This window comes from Lissotriton helveticus, chromosome 1_1 (genome assembly GCF_964261635.1).
Source record: "Lissotriton helveticus chromosome 1_1, aLisHel1.1, whole genome shotgun sequence".
NCBI lineage: Eukaryota > Metazoa > Chordata > Amphibia > Caudata > Salamandridae > Lissotriton > Lissotriton helveticus.
In genome coordinates this window covers 614,798,193-614,821,871 of record NC_136057.1, presented here as the reverse complement: position 1 = coordinate 614,821,871, position 23,679 = coordinate 614,798,193, and the positions used below count along the sequence as shown (strand labels likewise).

The following is a 23,679-nucleotide window of genomic DNA, read 5'->3' as shown; positions in this document are numbered from 1 at the left end:
CATTAATGCCATTTTGTTCTTCTATGCCTGCTGCAGAATAGAAAGAGGAAGAAACTAGGAGAAATAAAAGTATTTCTGCTCGTTGCGCCATACCTACACCTCCCCTGAGAAGGCGTAGGATGCTGCCGCATTCCCAGTTTTAAAAAATATTCTAAATCTGTGAATGTGTCAAGTTCCATGGATGTTTGTTGCATTGGAACACTCCCACCAACATCCATGGAATACCTGTTTCACGCAAAGTAATGTGTGAAAGGGTCCTATATTTACAAGCCCATGAAAAGTCACGCAGAGTGACTTTGCAAAGCCTTCTAAATATGGGCAAGCTTATAGCGCTGAGGTAGCTTCAAAAAAGTGATGCACCAGTGGCTCAATGGGCTTGTAAATATGTCAAGGTTATAAAATATTCAAGTTATAAAGCTAAAACAGCTACAAAAACAGAAGCAGCTTTTTCCTGATATAAAACCATTTTATAATAAATAGCAATAGAAACTAGAAACGCACAGTAAAAAGCTGATGAAACGTACTTTTGTGCATGGTTACAAATGTTGTGAATGTCAACAAAAAGCATCTCAAAAGTGAGCAGGTATGATGAGGTGATTGGGTAAGGTAATGGATTCATAATGAAGCTGAAAAGGAATACATATGACTATAAAACTGCAAATGTGTAAAAACTGATTAACAGTATGGTGTAATTGATTCTAGATGTGGATTAAAGTAATAGAACTGCTCCTTTGAAATGTATACAACACAAACTGATTTAACTTGAGAACATGGGGCACAGCTTGGACATTAAAGTAAAAGAGAAGTTCTTAGAGCCTTATGAAATACAGCTATTTTTCTTTTTATGTATGACGATTTAGGAGAAAACTTTTAAAGAAAACACTTTGATCTCCATTACGTGTTCCCTATGGTCTCCACAATGTTTATGTTTTTGACAAGATCTTACCTGATCTTCAAGAAAGAATGTATCAGGCTGAGAATCATTCACTTTAAATTCCTGCACAGGGTGTCCTACTCCCCATACAAGCTTCATAAGTATGGGCTCTGAATACACTCCAACTGCGACAGATGAGGGTCACTCAATACCTCCATTTGGCATGATCATGTAGCTCAGTGATCTCCTGAGGTGATGTAACTTCAGCTCTATCCCAAACGATTGGCCACTTGATATTTATGGACCATAAAATAACTTTGAGTTATAGTCCATAGCTGCATCTGAGGACCTGTAACCAGGAAAAAAGTCTTTACCAAGTGTTGTAGCCTGAGGCAGAAGGTACAGGATGCTATTATAACATTCTACCCACACTAGGTAGAATGGCTAAATTTCATTGCAGTGTTCTAATACAAATTAATGCTTTATCTTGCAAAACATACATGCAAAACATACACTGAAAACTGAATCATCTGGACATACTCACAACATTGCATCATGAAAGGCAACCCAGGCAAAAAATGTGTAACCTAGGATCATTCCATTCAATATAGCGGGGTAGGTGCGATTGAAACGTAGGTCTTTGTTGCTCATATTGCAGGACCTTACTGCTAAACTGAATCTCTTTCCAGTTGGAAACATTTTCTGGGTAAAAGCAAAACATTTTCCATCTTCTATTTTTCATATGTAAGCCCAAACGGTATACCAATTCAAGGACGCAAACATCTCTATGTTAAGATTTGGTTCCATTTTATAGCACACAACAAGTGCTTAGGTCAATGAAGTGAATAGTAGGTTTCCAAAAGAAATGCATAGGTCCCCTCACTCAGTCATTGTAGTGGCATGCTTCATTTCTAGTGACCTATCCACCCCAAGGTAGGGAAATACCGCCTTGGTGGTTGATGTGAGGGAGTTCAGCTAAAATTAATCCGATCCAGGTTACTGTTAAAAAAACCGTTTGGTATACATCAAGTGGATATTCCACGTTATTGATGGGGAACACAGATATGATTAGAATATATATCATGTGGATGGTAGATGAGATATAATGAATCATCAATCTACTCAATATTGCCTACATGTTTCAGCCTTCTCATATGCCCCTACAGGTCAACAGCTTTTTTCAGGGCTTTCACTAATGTTAGTATTCCGGCTCCTACTTCTCTCATACCATGCATCACACAAAGGATTGGAAAAAATTAAGCCTGTTTGGTTGTTTTTTTTGGAACCCACTCTATGGTTACTAATATGTCATGGATATGACGGGGGAGGGGCTCTGCCCTTTGGGTCACACCCTCATTTTTAGACTTTGGGTTGTTGGTTGACTGGGGTGTGAACCCTTGTCAAGCACCAGCCACAATCCTTTGCAGGGTGGACCACAAAAAGTCACTAAACCTGTGCTTAACCCTGCATAGCTTGGAACAAAAACGCAAAAAACACAGTTGATGGACAGAATGTAGAACAATGTCATACATTCACCCCAGTACAAGGATCTGGGCCTAAATCCATCTTTTTTTGCACTCCACACCACCCTGGGTTAGACACTGGCTATATGCAAATCAGCTCTGACCCTGTGCCTCATGGGAACAGTCCAGTCCGAACTACCAAGCCATGTCTTTCCCAGACCGGAATCAAGCATCCAAGGACCGGTTTATGGCTATCAGCCTTCATCAGCCTGGATAGCTTGACTCCAGTGGTGTGGAGAGCCTGGGACTCACGTCTGAGCACACCCAGCCCACTCGGGGTGAAAACCGCAAAAAACACAGTTGATGGACAGAATGTAGAACAATGTCATACATTCACCCCAGTACAAGGATCTGGGCCTAAATCCATCAAGCAGACAGACTAAACATAGAGGTAATGTGTAAAGTGTTTATGCAGCACACAAACAGCAACAAAGTGATACACAACACAAGAAGAATTCCAACCAATTTCGAAAAATTGAGTAAATGTTACCAAACTATTTGACACCAAAACAACAAAAATGCAATCAGTAGAACCGGACTTATGAAATTTTTAAGTTTAAGGTTCAAAATAGCGCTGAAAAATCAAACCACTAACTGCGGATGTCTAGTTGCACAAGAATGGGTCAAAGTTAGGGCCGACCACGATAGGGCGCGTGTCAGATACACAAAGTGGATTAAGCCCAGTCAGTGCTTACCATCAGATGGCCTTGGATTAAAACTGCAGTGACAATTCCTACATTCGGAATTAGTCAGCAAAATGGAAGTCGAAAAACTCCAGCGGGATAAGGCAGAATGCTGTAGCTGAAGATAGTTCCATGAGGTCAAACACCCCTTTGGTGAAATAGAGCTTAAAACAGAGTTGTGGAGAATGCTCAGTCCTTTGCAGGATGGACCACAAAAAGTCACTAAACCTGCGCTTAACCCTGCATAGCTTGGAACAAAAAGCAGACAGACTAAACTTAGAGGCAATGTGTAAAGTGTTTATGCAGCACACAAACAGCAACTAAGTGATACACAAGAGAAATTCTAACCAATTTCGAAAAATTGAGTACATTTTACCAAACTATTTGACACCAAAACAACAAAAATGCAATCAGTAGAACCGGACTTAGGAATTTTTTAAGTTTAAGGTTCAAAATAGCGCTTAAAAATCAAAGCACTAACTGCGAATGTCTAGTTGCACGAGAATGGGTCAAAGTTAAGGCCGACCATGACAGAGCGCGTGTCAGATACAAAAAGTGGATTAAGCACCAATCCAACTGGCGATGCACCTTGGGTGGATAGTCGAGCTGGTTGATCCCACTCTCCTCCTGGTTCTCCGAGCACTTTTTGGCCAAATTTTGTCTAATTCCTCAGGTTTCGAGATTGGCTACCTTTAGCATGACATCTAAGGGTCTTGGACCGGTGGGACACCTGTTGGGGGTTCAGGAATAGGCTGCATCCAGGTGTGGGATCAAGATGGTAGGAGCCTATTATGCCCCTGTGGCTCTGAACAGGAGGCCAGCAAACTAGACCTTTGAGTCACCGCTGGTAGTCACGGGCTCAGGTGAAAATGCAGGGCTCAACAGCAGGATCTGGCCTCTGTGGGTGCATGGCAGGCTCCAGACAGAAAAACAGTCCTTCCAGGTACAGCAGCAGTCTGGCAGAGTGCACAGGATGTCACAGCAGAAGGAAGTCCTTGAAGAATCCTTCCACAGGTCCAGCAATGAACTGAAGACTGGGTCTGAAGGTCCTAATTTATACCCTGGTGCCCTTCCTCTAGAAGGCGGGAGAAGCTTCTGGAAAAGTTCTTTGAAGCACATGGACTTTCCAGACTCCGCTGCCATGGCTACCTACTCCTGTTCTATAAAAGAGATAGGCCTCACAGTAGTAAAAAATACATTTGGGGAGTTTTTTTGCTAGCAGGAAATGTAAAACTTAAAAGTACATTCATTTTCAACCTTTTAATCACACCGAACCCTGCCCTATGGAGTACCACAGGCCTACCTTAGGGGTGATATATGTAATAAAAAGGGACCATGAGGCTTGGCAAGGAAGTTTAAATGTCAAGTCGACATGGTAGTGTGAATTCAAGCTAGAATGGCAGGCCCGGGATATGATTTGGTAGGGCTACTTAAGTGGGTGGCACAATAAGTGCTGCAGGTCCACTGGTGGCATTTTATGTACATGCCCTGGTACAAGATATGCCACTCTACAAGGGCCATTGACGCAAATTAAATATGCAATTTGGGTGTATGCCAATTAAACCATGTTAAGGGGAGTGATCACAAGCACTTTAGCACTGGTTGGCGGTGGTAATGTGTCAAGAGTCATTAGGCAAGAACAACGAAATACAGCAAAAATGAAAGGAAGGTAAGTAGGCAAACCGTTTGTGGGAAGACCACCCCAAGGCTGACAGTCTTACACTCGTCAAGGGATGGGAGACACGGAAAAACATAAAAATCCTTTGTCAGTCGGTCAAACTAACAATTGTTTCTATTGTATACCTTGTTAGTCGGTGTTTCCGAACAATATCTGATCGATGAAACACAGACACGTACGAAAGAGAGAGTTAATGTTTTTAAAAAACGATTTTATGTTGCTTACCTTTCATAAAGGAACCCTCTGTTGGATAGTAGCCATTATATATTTTCTGTTCATCAGACCTTCTCAGAAGATTTTCTTCTTTAAATCAAACAAAATTGTCTTTTCGGAAATATGCTGTACCTCGTGCGAGATAGGTGAATTGAAAAAGCCCTGATATAAAGAGGGATATGTAGGATTACAAAAAATCGAGACAGTGCCAAATCAAACTTATGCTACTAGCGCAATTTAATAGATCTTAAAACATTGCCTGAAAGGTATGCACACATTTTAAATTCCGCTGAGGGTTAAATAAACAGACTTGGGCTTCAACTTACTTTGGAGCTGAAATAGATTATGTTATCAAACACTTAATAATACCACACTGACGATCAACTTTCTGCATGTGAAAGAAAAAATGTAAATGTGTCAGTGTTCTGTGTCTCTCGTTTCTGCATGTGGACATATTACATTCAGTCTACTTGTACTTGTGTGTATTCAGTATTTTCCCATCAAAACATCACTTTTATAGGCCAGTTTGTGCAGGACGCCTCTCGGGAATGCAGAATAATGACACGATTTCTCTATTTAGGCATAGAGCTACTTTTTGGACGGCATTCTTGAACACATTGTGCCAGAAGAGCCAGATGAACTCTCTCACACTGTTTTCCTAAGTAACCAAACAATGACGTGTTGTACAAGGACAGATTTCTTCTGTGCTCCCAGATGCAGTGGAAGCTCAGAATGAACCTTATTTATATCAGAGGAACAGCAGCTTCCTCACGGAGACCATGTGAATGGATGTTTGTTTCAGACCAGATAATGGTTTTGAGAAGACAAAACACCTTTCTTTAGTCACTGACTAGCAATAGCCATTTTCAACATCATGCATTATATAATCAATACTTTTTACCTGGCACATTTTTGTAAGAAGCACTTCCATGTATTGTGAGTCTGAGATGATTACTTGTTGAACTATGCCGATCATTATGAAAATATTTCATTTTTGATAAAGAGAAAAGGCTGAGTACTATTTGCTATGGAGCATCAATGGGAATTTTGTAAGCATCTGCTTACACAGTGGTGGTGAAAAATTAGTGTTACATCTGTTTTACTCTCCAGGAAATAACTGATGTCTTGGGTGATATATTTATGAACCGAAATATTTTTGGTTCATTTCAACGAGGTTGGTTTGACAATGATACTCCAGAAATGTCCATACTTCTGTGCAGCAATGCTGTCAGGTGGTCCTTATGGTAAAGGGAAATCCTTGTAAACTTCTCTTATCCACACTCCTGGTTTACTCTATGGATCCCTCTCACTGACGTGATCTGTCCCAGCTCGTACCTGGCTTGGACCACTTCTGTTACTGCGCATCGCTAATAAACTCTCTTGTCCCGCCTCCTCACCTTACAGATCCTATTATCCTATTCATTGATTACCTTTTTACTAACTCTGTTGAACCCTTCCACTCACATCTATAACCTAAGTATCAACAAGTGGTAAAGTTGGCAGACAGGCCTGATGGCTTTGTTCGATATCTAGCTAAGATTACTCCACTCTAACTTAAATCATCGAAATAATCCACCACCCCAGTAATACGTAATGCATAGATATGAGTCTGGATTATTATGGGCGCTATTTTTATATTTTAAGTTAATTTTGAACAATTTTCAAGAACCAATATTTCATTTTCTTAATACTGTATAGTCTAGCACAACTGCCAATAGAGCTGAAATACTGTGTGGGCCTAATATGTAAGATGCTGATGCACATGAATGCGGAGTGCACAAGAACTCGTGTGCTCACGCATTCCATGCTGCTCTTTTATATTTTGATGGAGCGTGGTGGGCCCCTGAGAAGCTGTTCAGTGCATGACTGTCCCCTCCACACAGGTGGTATGCCCACAGGGTCCTCCATATAAAGATTCTGCATGTGCTGAGAGTTTTTTAGCCATCTTACATATATCTAAGTATTATGCTACCCCCAACTGGTGCACCCATGCCAGCACATATTGAATGATTCCAAATGTGGTATGAAAGGCGTTGGCTTGGGCCCAATTCTATGCATATGACTAACTCCATCAAACCCAACTATGCAAGTGTTTGAAAGACACACCTACCTTTCATAAGGCTCCTTCATTCCTACCAATATGCATTATGCATCTGCATGAGTGTTTGCACTTACTTCTACACAAGTCATATGCTATATGATGGGTCCTTTAATCTCCAAATGTGCAGATATAACAGCATGCATTATATATAATTGTGTTATGGCAGGACAATCATTATGAAAGGAAGTATACAAGGCAAAACTATGATTAGGTTTGGCAATTTTAGCTTTTGTGATTTACTGGATTAATTTGTATATCATTTGCATTTTTATTTGGATAAGCTATCTTGTGAAAAGCCTTAGAGAGCTTACAGTTAACAGACACAATACAATCAGCCATAACACAAGCAATATGTCACAAAAACCTCTTAACGAAACTTAGATCTAACTGCAAGATATTGTTTTGCCTTACCTGTATATCTTTATAAGTAAGTTTATGTGCCCTATGAAAAAGTGTTACTTTAAGTGCAGAATTGCACAACTGTTGAAATCAGCATTAAAAATAAAAACAGCTTTAATAGGGCGCTGTATTCCAGGGGGCTCTGTAAAACACTGACTGGACCCACTAAAGTCGCTGTACGTGTGTGGCACGATGCGAATGCAGCCTTGGGATGAAAGGATAGACTCACTCGCGCGACCCCCTTGTATGACTCTGAATGTCTGGGTAATTTATGGCGAACGAAAGGATTTGACAAATGGGATATGATTGGAATCACTAAGGTGGGGGATCTTTGGTCTAAAGGCGATGTCAAGACCTTCGAGGCGCTTAAGACGGAGTATGAACTTGGGGACAGAGAATTCTTCAGGTACGCTCAGGTCCTGTGGTATATAAATAAATAATACCGGATCTATTTTTGAATGTATGAATGAATAACAGATAGCTCAATAAAATAAGAGTCAAGATTCGAGGTAGTAGGAGTTTCTGCAGGTTTATTACAGCATAAGGACAGGATCGGGACAACCTGCATAGGAACAGGGGCCCAGCAGCTGCTGGGGCCGGGTCTGGGATGAGCGCGCTAACTTTTAATAACAATACATCAACTTATATACATAGCGCAAACACATAGCATTACATTGCAGTAGGCGTAACAGTGGGTGGAGCAGAAGGTGTGACGCGTAGCAGTCGCGAAAGATAACAGTAAAAGTAGGTGTAACTGGGCGTATACATAGACATGTGGTGCAGACGTAACAGAATATGTCATGAATGGGCGGAATCATTGGAGGGGGCTACCTAAGGAGCCGGGACCTCTAATCTGGTGGTGCGCGTGAACTGGCAATGACGTGTTACTAGGAGAAGCTGGGGGCTACGAACTCTGTGCTAGGAGCAGAGACTTGAGTCTGGAGGGTCGGAGCGACATGTGCCTGAACCCTATCTGGTATCTGATGTTTAGGGAACATGTTGATATAAACTAGAAGTCATGAGGGGAAAAGCTAACTTGATTCTAAGACTGGACCATGCATTATTCTACACGTAGTGCGTGATGAAGAATATTAAATGACCATTAATACAGTATTTCTCTAACGTGGAGCCGAATAGGCTAGACAATGACGGAAACTATTGATGCAGTTCAGTAGCTTAGGAATGCAGAGAAGAAGGACTGAACTGATAGCTGGATTCATAACATACTCTTGGCAGACTCAGAGGCAGAGCCAAGCTGCACCGGGCACTGCGAGGCAGGAAGTAAGTGAAGGGTCGAGGATACAGGTGGGGGCTGTATCGCTCCTCAGCGAGGCTTTCAGGAGACAGGAGCTGAATCTGTTGTCCGGGCCCTTTTGAGGCCTGGAAACGGGGACTTTATAATGAAATAACGTGCACACTGAGAAACGTGGCAATATAACTTTACATAGGCCTGATATTCGTAGTATTCACGAGGACTGGAAACTGACATACCAGAGGTGGACACAACTGTAATTGCGTCATTAATCAGACATGGGGAATAACATATGCATATTGGTCATGCACACATAACATATGATGGATGAGGCGTAGGGACACAGAACATGGCAAAATTTACTTTTCCACATTCCCTCCTTGTCACTACGTTTCCATCAGGAAGCATCAATATTCATGATACCATCTATCATTTCATACAGTACCATTTGCTCGTCTCGAATTGTCTTGGAACGGGATTTAGAACGGGGCTTGGGACTAGGAATACAAGAGGTAGCACACATGCTGCAAATCGCAGGGCCACATTGTATACAGAGGCAACAGCTGAATATGATCGCTACTGCAATACCTAGTAAGGACAGGACTTTCCATCCCCATGCGGAAATTATATTCCAGAACCAACCGGACCATGTCCAGGTGCCTGGATCTTGGTGTAACAGATGGGCAATTTTATGGAGTCTGGTTATAGCTGAATAAACAGACGGCGCGTTATTTGGAATGAAAATACAGCAACTAGATCCGATGACTCTACAGGCCCCGCCCCTATCGGCCAGTATGACGTCAAGGACGAGACGATTTTGCAAAACGACAAATCTCATAGCAGATTGTTCTTCGGTTAGGTTACCTAGAGCAGAGGCAGTCTCATTTACTACAGCTTCAAGGGTTCTTGTTAACCTACGGATCAGTTTACTATTCTGGACAGGTCCTACAAAGAAGAAGAAACCTTTATTGAAATCTGTATACTGTTCTAGAGTAGTTTCAGTATAATCGACAATTGGGGACTCCCTTCTATGTCTAATGTGTACTAGATGTGTGTTTCTGTGATAATCAGATGGGGCTAGGAAAACAGGTGGCAGTAGGAAGGCAATGTAACAGGTTCCCTCCCAATCGAGGGGCAGACGGACATATGCGGTCTGACCACAAATAAAATAAGAATGACGTGAAGCTTTGAAAACAGATTTCCCACTGTCACTATACTGAATAACAGTAGTACATTCACTATGTCCTACATGTACAGAACCATGACTACGGACACATAATTCGCCTTTGACAGGTAGTACTGAAATAGCAGGTAAGCCTGGAGTAGTATCAGACTGAACATTCAGGACCATAAAATTCGACGAATAATTACCTAAATTATATACTTCATTTTCTAGATCTAAACCTGTTCTGTGGGGGAAACCTTGCTTGTCTGAAAAACATGTACTGTTAAGAAAAGACATATCTGTTGAGGATGGCGTTAACGTGGACCATGCTCCACACGAACCATTATGTGAGAATGGATAAGGAAAGAGTGGCAGAACTCCCTTCGGTGTCTGGAAAGGGGGGAGTCGACCACACACCCAACAATTAGTGGCATTGCTGGTCTGGTGTGAGTAATGTAACATACGGATAAATGTGTTGTTGCGCATAGCGAGGCGGTATGAATATTCGTGAGGAGGCAGATCACTAAACGTGTGCTCTACTGTAGCATTAGCAGACATATTTACATGAGGAACTGGAAAATACAGATAGAACGCATAGCTGGTGCAGGAAATCAAGATGCTGATGAATAATACGAAACTCAGAAAAACGATACATTGAATTGAACTTCGACTGACTCTCTCACTATGGGGGTCTATTTTATACATGTCAGAAACAGTCTAACCGTTTCACCTAGGGGAGGACTTATACAATCAAACTGACTGACTTATTAGACCTGAGCTTTTGCTTATACTCCTGCTGCGGAGTTTTCTCTAACCAGGGAGGGGTTGTAGTAATGTCTTTTGCGGGACAGTCCTTTAAAACAATGTTCTGGCAATCTTTCGAATCCTGGGAAATGTTTTTAGAAACGGATTTCAATCCTTTAAAAAGTTTAATATGAGAAAGGTGGATCCATCCTTTTCTGCCTTCCAACTTGACGGCTGTACGGGTGGTGAGGAGGACCTGACGGGGCTCCTTCCAACGAGGCTCCAGCGGACTTGATCGGTCAAAATTCCGGACCATCACTAGGGAACCTGGAACAATTTCATGCGGTGCCACCTCGGTATTGTCTGGAAATGCGGCAGCAACCTGTGAACGACATGAGTTGAGGGCAGACATCAAGGAAGCTAGGTAATCTGTCAGCATATTACATGAAACATCGGTAATACTTCGGGGTCTAGGAGTACCCCACATATTAGGGGGGCGGCCGAATACGACCTCATACGGGGACAGACCTGATCTGGAATGTGCGACCATGCGCATATAAAACAAAGCAACTGGCAGAGCTACTAGCCAGTCCACACCTTTTTCTTTACAAACTTTGGCAATACGGATTTTCAGGGTTTGATTATGTCTCTCGACTAGACCGGCTGCTTCAGGATGGCGTACACAATGAAACTTCCACTGGTACCCTAACAACAGGGAAACGTGCTTCATCAGTTCAGAGGAGAATGGCTGGCCATTATCAGAATATACGACTCTAGGGAGTCCGTATCTAGGGAAGAATTCACGAACCAACTGCTTGGCAGTGGTCGCGGCTGTGTAATCTGGGACTGGATATGCTTCTGTCCACCTGGACAAAGCGCATACAACTACAAGGACATACTTGAAACCTCGACATCGCTCCATTTGAATATAATCCATCTGGAGGACCTCAAAAGGGTGGTCAGGGGGCTGGAAACCACCTTGTTCCACCGGGACACTTTTACCTGGATTAAACTGACAACATATCATACAGGTACGGACTTTCTGCTTGGCTGCAGCTCGTAAATGCTTGTTGAACCAAATGTTCTGGATACTGTCTAACATAGCTTTTTCTCCTAAATGTGCTGGACTATGTGCGGTATTAATAATGACTTGAACCATAGAATCGGGGAGAAACCATGTGGCTCTACCCTTCGTTAACCATCCTTGATCTGTCTGGACCCCTCCTCGTTCAGACCATTTCTTGATTTCATCAGGAGTAGCATGTAACTGGATATCTATGACATCTTGAGTAGGGTCCTTAACTGTCATACATGTAGTTGGATCTGGAGTGTGTGTCAGGTTAACTGGACTGTCTGGAGTCTGTGCTGTAAGCTTGGCTGTGCGATCTGCTAGATCATTACCTTGAGAAATAATGTCAGTAACTTTCGTATGTGCTTTGCATTTCATGATAGCAATGGATGTCGGTAAATGTATGGCATCTAACAGAGCTTGAATAAGGAAACCATGCTGAATCTTGGTTCCATGAGAAGTCATGAAACCTCTCTCTTGCCAGAGCACTCCGAAGTCGTGTACAACTCCAAATGCGTAACGTGAATCTGTGTAAACATTAACTTTCAGGTTCTTGGCGTGTATACAGGCTTGTGTCAGAGCAACTAGCTCTGCTGCTTGAGCGGACAGAGTGTCAATACGGTGTGTTTCAATAACTTCAGTGTCAGTAGTCACTGCATATGCGGCGACTAGTTCTCCCGTACTAGTTCTCATACATGAACCATCCACATAAAGTGTCAGGTCGGAATCTAGTAACGGAATATCTGTCAGGTCTTGTCTTGGCTTTGTCGTAATGTTAACTACTTCCACACAGTCATGTGTGGCTGGATTTGAATTAACTGATGGTAACAGTGTAGCAGGATTCAGGATATTGCAGCGTCTAATTTCTATGTGTGGCTGGAACAGTGTCAATTCATAACCTGTTAAACGTGCAATTGTCAAGTGCTGAGTTTGTGTTCGGTTCAAAAGAACTTCTACGGAATGTGGAACTTGTACTGTCAGGGAGTGTCCTAAAACTATGGAATCACTTTGTCTGATAGCTAGTGCTGTGGCTGCAACTGACTTGAGGCATGCAGGCAACGCCTGGGCGACTGGATCTAATGTGCTCGAAAAATAAGCACAGGGCTTGTATTGTCCTGCTTGATCTTGTGTGAGAACAGATAATGCTGTACCTTCGCGTTCAGTAACAAAAAGTGTAAAAGGCTTACTGTAGTTCGGTGTAGCTAGAACTGGAGCTTGGCATAAAGCTTTCTTTAACTCGTTGAAACTCAGTGTATGTTCAGATGTCCAAGGGAGGACAGTCGATACGGCTGCCTCCTGTGTCGTTAACTGTATCAGTGGCTTGGCTAGAAATGCATACTGGGGGATCCATTGTCTGCAATAAGAAGTAAGGCCAATAAAGGCACGTACCTCCTTCTGGGTTCTGGGCTGGGGAAGACTCGCTATTAACTGGATACGGTCTGGTGTCAACTGCCTACCCCTCTTGGACAGCAAGTGTCCTAAGTATACCACTTGCTGGACACAGAATTGAAGCTTCGAAGGTGACACCTTGTGCCCCATCTCGGCTAGGAAATACAGAACTGTAAGGGATGCTCGCTCGCAGTCACGTTCAGAACGGGCTGTGATCAGTAGATCATCGACATACTGGAGCAGGGCAGTGTCAGTTGGCATGTGAATGTTGTCTAGTTGTCTCTTGAGTGCTTGACTGTAAATACTAGGGCTTTCTGTGAAACCTTGAGGAGCGCGTGTGAACATATAGCTCCTTCCATTTAGACAAAATCCGAAAAGAAACTGGCTGTCTGGATGAATTGGAACACTGAAAAATGCATTCTTGAGGTCTATGACAGTGAAAAACGTGGCTTCGGAATCAATAGCTGTTAACAGGGAAGAAATATCTGGGACAACTGGGTACTGAGGAATAATACATTTGTTAAGCTCTCGTAAATCAATCACTAATCGATATACTGGAGGTGCATTAGGATCAGTACGTTTCATGACTGGAATGATCGGAGAATTGCATACATTGGAGTCAGTTTCTACAACTACTCCTTGAGCGATGAGCTCGTCAATAATTTTGGATAAGGCTGCTACAGCCTCAGGTGGCAATCTGTACTGTCTGATTCGGGGTAACACTACACCTGGTTTGAGAGTCACACGATGGGGTGTGATTTGCATGTAACCTACATCAGTTGGACCTTGCGCCCATAAATGCTGCGGAACTTTAGACAATCTTGAATCAAAATCTCGTAATACATAGTGACCCTTGAAGTCACGTAGGAACAGACGTATTCCCTCTGGGGAACAGCAAATAACTGCACCTAATTCTTTCAGTGTCTTAATGCCTAATAGATTTTCTGGACATGACTTAGTAAGTAACAGATCAGTAGTACGGGACAATGGACCTACTTCTAGAGTAACTGGCTTTGATATCTCGTTAACGATAGGTTTTCCTGAAAATCCAAGGGAAACATTTCTTGAGCCTGAGAGCGGAGCCCCTGGAACTTCGGCATGACTAATTGTGGTCCTACTTGCCCCTGTATCAATCAAAAACTTTCTGTCTTTCCCTAATACTTGACTGTGAACATAGGGACCTTCTTGATCTACAGGTATCTCGATGAGAGGCAAGCCTACCTCCCTCTCTAGGCTGTTTCATGAATATGGCTGGTACTCTGGATACTCAGACTGTGCATACTGGTACATCTGCGATGTAACATGCTGCGTTGCAGCAATAGGCTGCGGTACTGTAACTGTCTGTGGTGCATTCTGTGACTGAGGAATCTGTGAAACTTGTTCTTGTCTAGGCGGACGTGGTCTTTCTTTAGTCTTACCAGTAGCTATGTTATGTTTCAGAACTGCACACTCGTTTATAAAATGACCTGGCTGTTTACAATAATTGCAGTTCCCTTTAACGGGAGCGGCAGGATGACTGGCTTGATTCGGACCCCTCTTCTGACTGTCTTGAGGAATAGATTGTGCAACTAGCACTTTCATTTTCGTGTCTTTCATACGTTTTCTTTCGTGTTCTTGCTCTTCCCTGATTCTATTCTGGTGATACTGAAGCATCTGGAGCATCTGGGACGGAGTATTTGCTTGCCAGGTGCTTTCGACTTTCAAAACTCGGTTTTTAATTTGTGGACTTGAATTCTCGACTAATTTAGTAACAAAAAGGTGAGGGTATGACTCACTACTTGTCTTGAGACCACTGTTAATACTGAAACATTTTTCAAACCTAGAATAAAAATCACTAATATCTTCATCTTGTTTCTGTTTACAGGCTGAGATTGCATCCCAGTCTTCTTTCCTAGTTGTCAATAATCTGGGTAAAACTTGAATCAGTAATTCTGGTAATTCTTTACATTTATCTCCAAGACCGGTACCTGGTACCCGTGCCTTGTCTTCAGCTTCTAGAGCTGTCCAATCGATCTTTTTCTCTCCCACCTCCCATTCTTTTTCCTTTAGCTTTTCATACACCCCTGCGGGTAGCAGAACTTTTAACATTTTAATGATATCTGGGTATGTGTATTCTCCCATACGGAGCATGTCTTTTAATTCTCTATGGAACCCTGCTGGATCTTTGTCATGACAGGGAATTAATTTCTTCATTTCAAGGAGTTCCATCTTTGAAATCGGAGTGTATACAAACACTCGTTGCATTTCGCCACCCGCCCCTTGGACTGGGTGGACTTCTCGTAACGGATTCTGTCTGTCTATGTAGAATGATTTGCTTTCTGGGGGTGAGACATGAACAAAATGCGGGTTCAGAAACGTTCTATATTTGTGACGTTGTTCTAGAATGACACTAATTAAATCGGTACCTAGACCTCTCCATCTATACTGGAGTAACTCGTTCAGGATATCGTGTAACGGACCTGGATCAGAGTGTTGACCCTCATACAGAGTAATGAGGTACTGGATCATATACATACCCACCAGTCGTTGCTCGGCTGGGGGCAGTTTCAGAAACATTTGTGCCACTATTTCGTCTGGAAAAGTGGTAGAATCAGTAATCCATCGGACTGCTGATCGGGCTAGTTCTTGTTCGTGCATAGTACTTAATTCACTGTAACCGACTCGTGATTTTAGGATGTGATCGGTAGCTTGGAATACTTGTTCTAGAGAACCTTGTTCTGGTGCTGGATGATGAACAATAGACTTGTGTTCTAGACGTAAATGGCGATCTGGAAATCTAGATTTTCCTACATACGCTATTCTGGCGGGATTCTCGTTCTCTTCCTCTTCAGGATCAGAGATACTTTCTTTCTCGCTTACTAGTACTGCTTTACGCTGTTCGTGTATCTTTATTATTTCTTTACGGATTTTCTTGTACATACTCTCCATAGCACTGACGGTCTTGTGCTTACCCTCGGCTATATTATCACTCCACCTTGTCAGAATTCTCATCTCGGCGGAATCTTTAGACGGGTAATCTTGTTCTCTTATTAGACAATTGATCAGGAACTTTAATATCATGAGCTGGATCTCGGCTTTCCTTTGAGACATAATCTCGCCAATACTTTCTGGATCATCCCCTGTACGGATGAAACGATATATTCTGTCTAGATCTTCTTTCATATTCGGTAAGGTGACTAGATACTCGGTCACTCTCCTTACACGTAAGGAATATAAAACCATATTATATTCGCCTGGAACTGGATCATAGACACATTCGTGAAGGGTTTGCCTGATTTCTGTAACAGACTGATGTTTAGGCGTGCGCTGTAACGCTTGAGCATGTAATTCGAGTAATGTTAAACGCTTGTGTGGCGGCGGGGTTTGAGGAAGACCTCCTCCTGCGGCCCCTAGACTAGAATCGTCGACTGACATTCTTCGTCCTGGCAGGGTCGGTAATTGTAACGTGGGCTGGACTTGTATGGCGGGCTGGACCGGGGAAGCTGTTAAGGGCACCCCGGTGTCTGGAGGAGCAGGAATTACCTGATTTACAGGGACTGGCGGAGCGTGAACAGGATTTGCATATTCGGGGACTGTGTCGTCCAGATAGGATGAAAAAAAAATATCAGCTGCGGTCGGTTTGTGACGTAGCTTGGTCGGAACTAATGGTGGCGGGAAATTACTGGATGCCTCTGGGGTCGCTTTTGGCAAACCTTCGGCAAGAAGAGGATACATACCCTTAATGAGGGCATGCCTCTGTCTGTCTGACTGTTCGGCTTTGACTTGTTCACCTGTCTCGATTAATTCTCTTTCTTGGGCTCGTTCCTGGGATTCTCTACTTAACTCTGACTTTCTGACTTCTTTCTCGGTCCTTCTATGGGCTTCCTTACGCCATAACTCGATGGCATCTTTCTGTGACTGTCTGGCTTTCTTTTTCCATAATGCTTCTTCTACTCGCATGATACATTCGGCATCCCATGTACCCGATACGGGCCATTTATACTTTTCGTCTAACTGTTTGGTATACTCTACCCATAAATCTAGATACAATATGGCGCTTATGCCATGTTTCTGATACATAAAATGACCTGGACTGTCCCTGGGCGGGACAGGAACTGCTTCCTCTAATAAACCCTTTCTAGTTTTTAACTGACGTAACTTGGAAAAGAGCGGCATTGTAAACTTGAATCGGAACACAATACAATACACGAAAAACAATAACAATTGGGAAAACAATTCAGGCATACCACGACATTGGAAATACATTGAACAACATTATAAATGACAGGTCGAACAGAATATTACCTGGAATACTGAGAACAGAAACAGAACAGAATTTCTCGAGAACGGAACAGACTAGAGTTACTGGATGCACTGCTATAACAGTACGGAACATACCGGTCCCATAAAGGGACGCATCAAGACCCGTATCCACCTAGGTGAACACTTCGTTTGTGAGTCTGGGCACCACCAACCCACGGACCAGGAGTCAATTTAGATTGGTCCTGTCTAGATACTACCCCAGCAATGGTACTCACCGGGCAGCAAGAACGGAAAGGCCTCGGACTGGACTGGACGACGGACGACGAACTTCGGACTTCAGTTACGGGTGGGCCTCCGGATACCTCGGACCTTGGACTCTTGGCTTGGGCTCTGGTCGGGACTCGCCGCGTTCCTCCACCGTCTCGTTCGGATGCTGGACCGCCTCCTCCGTCTCCTCCGTGGGCCTGAGGGATACTTGAGGCAGAAATATCTGCACGTGGCCGGTATGGTTCCGTCACGGCTGCAGAGGGTCAGGGGGTCGGCGTGGCTTCACCGACGCGTGGGGAAAGGGCAGGTCCCTATTCGGGCGCCATTATGTGGTATATAAATAAATAATACCGGATCTATTTTTGAATGTATGAATGAATAACAGATAGCTCAATAAAATAAGAGTCAAGATTCGAGGTAGTAGGAGTTTCTGCAGGTTTATTACAGCATAAGGACAGGATCGGGACAACCTGCATAGGAACAGGGGCCCAGCAGCTGCTGGGGCCGGGTCTGGGATGAGCGCGCTAACTTTTAATAACAATACATCAACTTATATACATAGCGCAAACACATAGCATTACATTGCAGTAGGCGTAACAGTGGGTGGAGCAGAAGGTGTGACGCGTAGCAGTCGCGAAAGATAACAGTAAAAGTAGGTGTAACTGGGCGTATACATAGACATGTGGTGCAGACGTAACAGAATATGTCATGAATGGGCGGAATCATTGGAGGGGGCTACCTAAGGAGCCGGGACCTCTAATCTGGTGGTGCGCGTAAACTGGCAATGACGTGTTACTAGGAGAAGCTGGGGGCTACGAACTCTGTGCTAGGAGCAGAGACTTGAGTCTGGAGGGTCGGAGCGACATGTGCCTGAACCCTATCTGGTATCTGATGTTTAGGGAACATGTTGATATAAACTAGAAGTCATGAGGGGAAAAGCTAACTTGATTCTAAGACTGGACCATGCATTATTCTACACGTAGTGCGTGATGAAGAATATTAAATGACCATTAATACAGTATTTCTCTAACGTGGAGCCGAATAGGCTAGACAATGACGGAAACTATTGATGCAGTTCAGTAGCTTAGGAATGCAGAGAAGAAGGACTGAACTGATAGCTGGATTCATAACATACTCTTGGCAGACTCAGAGGCAGAGCCAAGCTGCACCGGGCACTGCGAGGCAGGAAGTAAGTGAAGGGTCGAGGATACAGGTGGGGGCTGTATCGCTCCTCAGCGAGGCTTTCAGGAGACAGGAGCTGAATCTGTTGTCCGGGCCCTTTTGAGGCCTGGAAACGGGGACTTTATAATGAAATAACGTGCACACTGAGAAACGTGGCAATATAACTTTACATAGGCCTGATATTCGTAGTATTCACGAGGACTGGAAACTGACATACCAGAGGTGGACACAACTGTAATTGCGTCATTAATCAGACATGGGGAATAACATATGCATATTGGTCATGCACACATAACATATGATGGATGAGGCGTAGGGACACAGAACATGGCAAAATTTACTTTTCCACAGTCCGACATGCCCTCCTGTCGGTCTTTGCTGTGGGTACAGATATCCCTGAATCCTCACCCCTTGAGGATCGTATTCTGGATGGACATGTGCCCGACAGCACTATTTCATTAATTTACAAGAAGCTGATCTATAACAGGGCTGACCTGTTTGTGCGCCTGAGGGCCTCGTGGATCGCCGACGGTCTAGAATTGGATGATGAGGACTGGCAGTCCGCTCTGTCCTCGCCAAAAGAAGTTGCCATACCCGCACGCCTTAGATTTGTTCAACTTAATATCCTCCACCGTGTGTATGTCACTGGCCCGAGTCTGGTGCGCATGGGTTACTCTTCTGATGATTTGTGTAAGCGTGGTTGCGGTATGACTGGTACCTTTCTCCACATTTTATGGGAATGCCCGGAGGTGGGCGAGGTTTGGTCCCGTGTGCATGTTGTCATAGAGAGGGTCACCGGGGTGGCGCTACTGCCCGAGGCCAGGCGCTGCCTCCTGAATGTCTGGGAGCCCAATGACTACAATACGGCACAGATTACCTGGGCAACCCTTGGTAATATGATCGCCAAAAGAGACATTGCACAGCTCTGGGGTTCCCGTAGGCCTCTGACCGTAACATTGTGGGCAGAGAATGTTGACTGGTGCATGTTTCGCGAGAAGACTGTGTATCTGTCGTGTGGACAGCCCAAGAAGTGGGGCAGAATCTGGTCACAATGGAACACATACCGTGGCAATATATGCACCCCCCACAAGATTTGTTTCCCGATGATACCTTGTCCCCCTGATTGACATTCCGACTATTAAGTACAATGTATCGCTATTGGTTTCCTCGCTGCCCCCCCCACGAAACACCGTGACTGTGTTCTGTATACTACAATGCTGAAGCGCCAAGTACATGGACCCATGACTGTATTCCCGATTCTCTTTTGCCTTGTGTAACCTGTTATTGTTGCTGCTAATTTTCAATAAAAACTATTTCAACAAAAAATAAAAATAAAAACAGACTGGCCAAAGTATGTAATAACTAAATTGACTTTGCTTTTCTCATATTTTAGTTACCTGGTCGAGCAACCAGCTTTGACAGCCAAGGATCTTGCTCATCGCCCAAACCACCTCCTACACCGTAAAGCAGCAGGTGTGGATTATGGTATACTGCCTGGGTTTCTACTTTCCCCGAAGCACAGCTAACGCTCTCTTCCCTATGCCTTCTCCGTAACCCACATATGGAATCAAGGAGCTCCACTAGAAGCATGGGATGACTTTCCCAAGTCAATAAGCGCACTGCTCAGTTTGATCATAACACTTGTAGTATTATTTATTGTCGTTTTTTGATACCACTCATGTCCGAATAGTCTCTTGCCTTCAAATATGCAGCTGAAGTAATGTCAAGTGGGACATGGAAAACACAGCACTTTGTGGTACATTTTGTAGGACATATTTTGCTACAGTCTTTATATATGGGGTACTTTATCATTATAGGAACGTTAAACATCTCACTAACATTCAGGGAATGGAAGGCGGGTGCACATTATTTACAAAAGTATGTCCTACGAACAGACATTAACCGAATGTATAAAAACCTTGTTAAAAAGCTCAATTGATGTGTCGTAAGTCCATGAATACACTCTTAGTTGTATGTGTGTTTCCACGATTTTGTTTTATGTATTTTAGACAAGGATAGTAGGATGACACTGATTTCATGTAGAGTCTGTGTAGCCCCAGTATGAAGCATGAGGATGAGTCAGAGCACTTGAAAGCACCATTTTGCAATGAGTGGGCGAACCAGAGCATTCCCTCTTATGCACTTTTTCATTCTTGTTCGTTTCAAATGCTAGCAATTGCCAACGATTTGAAGTCTCCTTTTCATGTCTGTTCATGAGAGACTCCTGAAGTGGAAGCATTTACCACGTCAAGTGTCTCTTCTGAATGTGGTGCATTTCAGTATGTATTACCTGTGGTCACCGGTCTCTTCAGAAGCATAGAACAGAACATTTTGAACGCTAAAATGTGTTTGGCAAACTTTAGCTATCAAACACTGGTTCTGATTCGTCCAGTGCCAATAGAACTTAAGTACCAGTTGCTTTAAATGACAGTCGGCCACTGCGGCCTTTCTGTTTCTCTTCAGCAGATGCTGTCATCATGATAGCTAATATTAAAATTGTTACTTAATGGCATAATAAACAACCCAGCAAGACAACACGCAGGCAGAAAAGCCACAGTATGAGATCCCGCCCCATTGCCTTCACTCTATGAAGTCAGTTCCTATAGAGTAGGGGTGGCACTCATTGGTCGGTCAGTGTAGATCATCTTTCTCTGCCACCAAATAAGCTATACCTCATTAATGACTACACAAAGAAAGTATATGCTTTTGTTGTCAGTCTAGCATCCATCCCAACGGTCAAATGTGGAGCTGTAGATTTACTGTAAAGCTACCTACTTCCCCACTACATTTCACAGGCCTTTGGTTCAAGTTGTTTGAAGCACCAGGGTAGAGGTATGCACACCAGAGGTTGATTATCAGCCCCTTCCATCACCATAAAGCAGCAATCATGCCCCACGCAGTCCTTCCTGCTGCCTGCTGAATAGGGCAGATGGCACTCAGCCTTGATACACGTATATACATCTCATGCGAATCAGGTGAGGGGCACGATCCTTGCCAAATTATGTCTTATTGAGCAGAAACAATTGAGACTTTGGGGAGTGACAAAATGGCTGCTTAACAGTGCTGCTAACCAGTAAATTCTATGGTATTTATTTGTTTTACTTCTTGTACGTTTGAAACTTGAAAGGTTTCTCTAGAGACCATGGGTAGTGTTGTAGGTATTGGTATTTTGTGTGGATGATTCACTCTTAAGAACAATTTAAGGTAACAGATTATGTTGGGATGATGTTAAAGTAATACTTACCTATTTGGAGAATTTGACCACTTGATCAATGAGCACTGTGGGGAGCACTATGAGACAAGAGGATATTAGGCAGGTCTTTTTAGATTTGCCAATTACCACATTTTATAGATAATTAGGGCACAATAGTTTCAAATAGTAATTTTCAACTTCATTATAGCACGCATTCGCATTCAGAGCATGTGCGTGAGAAAAGGGAATTTTTCACTACTTAATATAATTTAAAACTAAGAGGGCTCCAGAGTTGTTCTTTTTGGATAGCACACATAGTCACTTTAGTCCTAAGTGCAGAGGCACTTCATGTTGGTTCTCTTGTTACTTCAAGTCAACATGTACCCAGTATAAAATGATCAAATGTCTGATTATCCTTGAATGTTAACAAACATGTCTACTTTCTATGCTTTACAAAAATGTTTTACAAAGCCTACTTTGGCTTTTGCGGGAGGGGATTGGGACCATGGTGCATTGTGCCATTAAACTTGCCTCTAAAGATTGTTGTTCAATGTAGAAATATTACTGCACATTAGGTAAACATCTATATATTTTGAATATGAAAATTTTAAGATGAATATAGCTGGAAATGTGTTTGTGCCATTTAAGCTACTTTTGTACTGTTGTTACCTAGTAAAATTGTTATGACTACAGTATTGGTTGCACTATATTGCACATGATCAACAATCTGGTTGACCTGGAATTGAAACAATGTAGCATTAGTGTTCAATAATGAAGAGACATATAGTATATTTTGTAAAGCTGTTTTGATTACATATATCAATCTGTTGTTGTGGTAATGAACATGATGCGGTCCTGCTACCTTTCTCTGATAGGAGCCTACATGAATCACCAAAGGAATTCCAATGTGCATGCCTTTACTTTTGTGCTGTAAGAGAAGATGACTACTAATTGTGTTGCCTGGTCACTGTAAAAAGGTCCTACACATTGCAAATCTGTATCTGTTAATCGCAATACATAGAAATCACACCACAATGCAGCGAGGTTAAGCTAAAATATGATGTTTTAAAAATTCTAGCATGGATTTCAAGTTAAAGGCGTGAGTGCACGTTTTGAAGTAATCTGTGTAACATTTGTGGCCTTACTTAGATCAAACTGAAAATATTGCATTACTTGAAAAACTTACCAGATGATTATTTGCACACATTGCTTACCTTGATAAAAAATGTCCCATAATACAGAAAAGAATAGAAAGAAATATTTTGGTTCTCTCCCTCCACCACTGTCCTCATTAGATTAATGTAAAAGAGAATTGGTAGCCTTACTACACCGCTTTACAATGTATAATACAGTAACTAGTGGAAAATACTGCTAATAGAAGATCGTCAGTTATTGACCATTTATACAGTGCCAGATCCTTTTCAGGTGAAACATGAAATAATACCTTTTTAATTTCAAGACGCACCAGGCAATTAATGCTTGCAATTTGAAATATTCTCAGATTCGTTTCTATACATTTTTCTTCCGCAAACAAGGCAATGCTAATCAACGCATTAAGTAGCACAAGGGTTTAAGCTGTTCCCTTTTTTACTTTATTGGTAGAAGACAATTTGTACACCAGACAAAGATTGTGACTACAGTCACAGAATGACATATCTCTCACTAAACCATAACATACACTTGGTCTGGGGGCTTAGTGGACTAA

At 42.8% G+C, this 23,679-nt stretch overlaps 1 protein-coding gene across 1 annotated transcript in view; it reads left to right on the top strand.

Moving 5' to 3' along the window:
* Positions 1–20,246, top strand: part of SYT10 (synaptotagmin 10) — a 330,714-nt gene extending 310,468 nt beyond the window's left edge. Inside the window, exon 7 of the mRNA XM_078654653.1 lies at positions 20,175–20,246. Coding sequence (XP_078510779.1) covers positions 20,175–20,246 — 72 coding nt within the window. The remainder of the gene's footprint in view (positions 1–20,174) is intronic.
* The last annotated feature ends 3,433 nt before the right edge of the window (positions 20,247–23,679 follow it).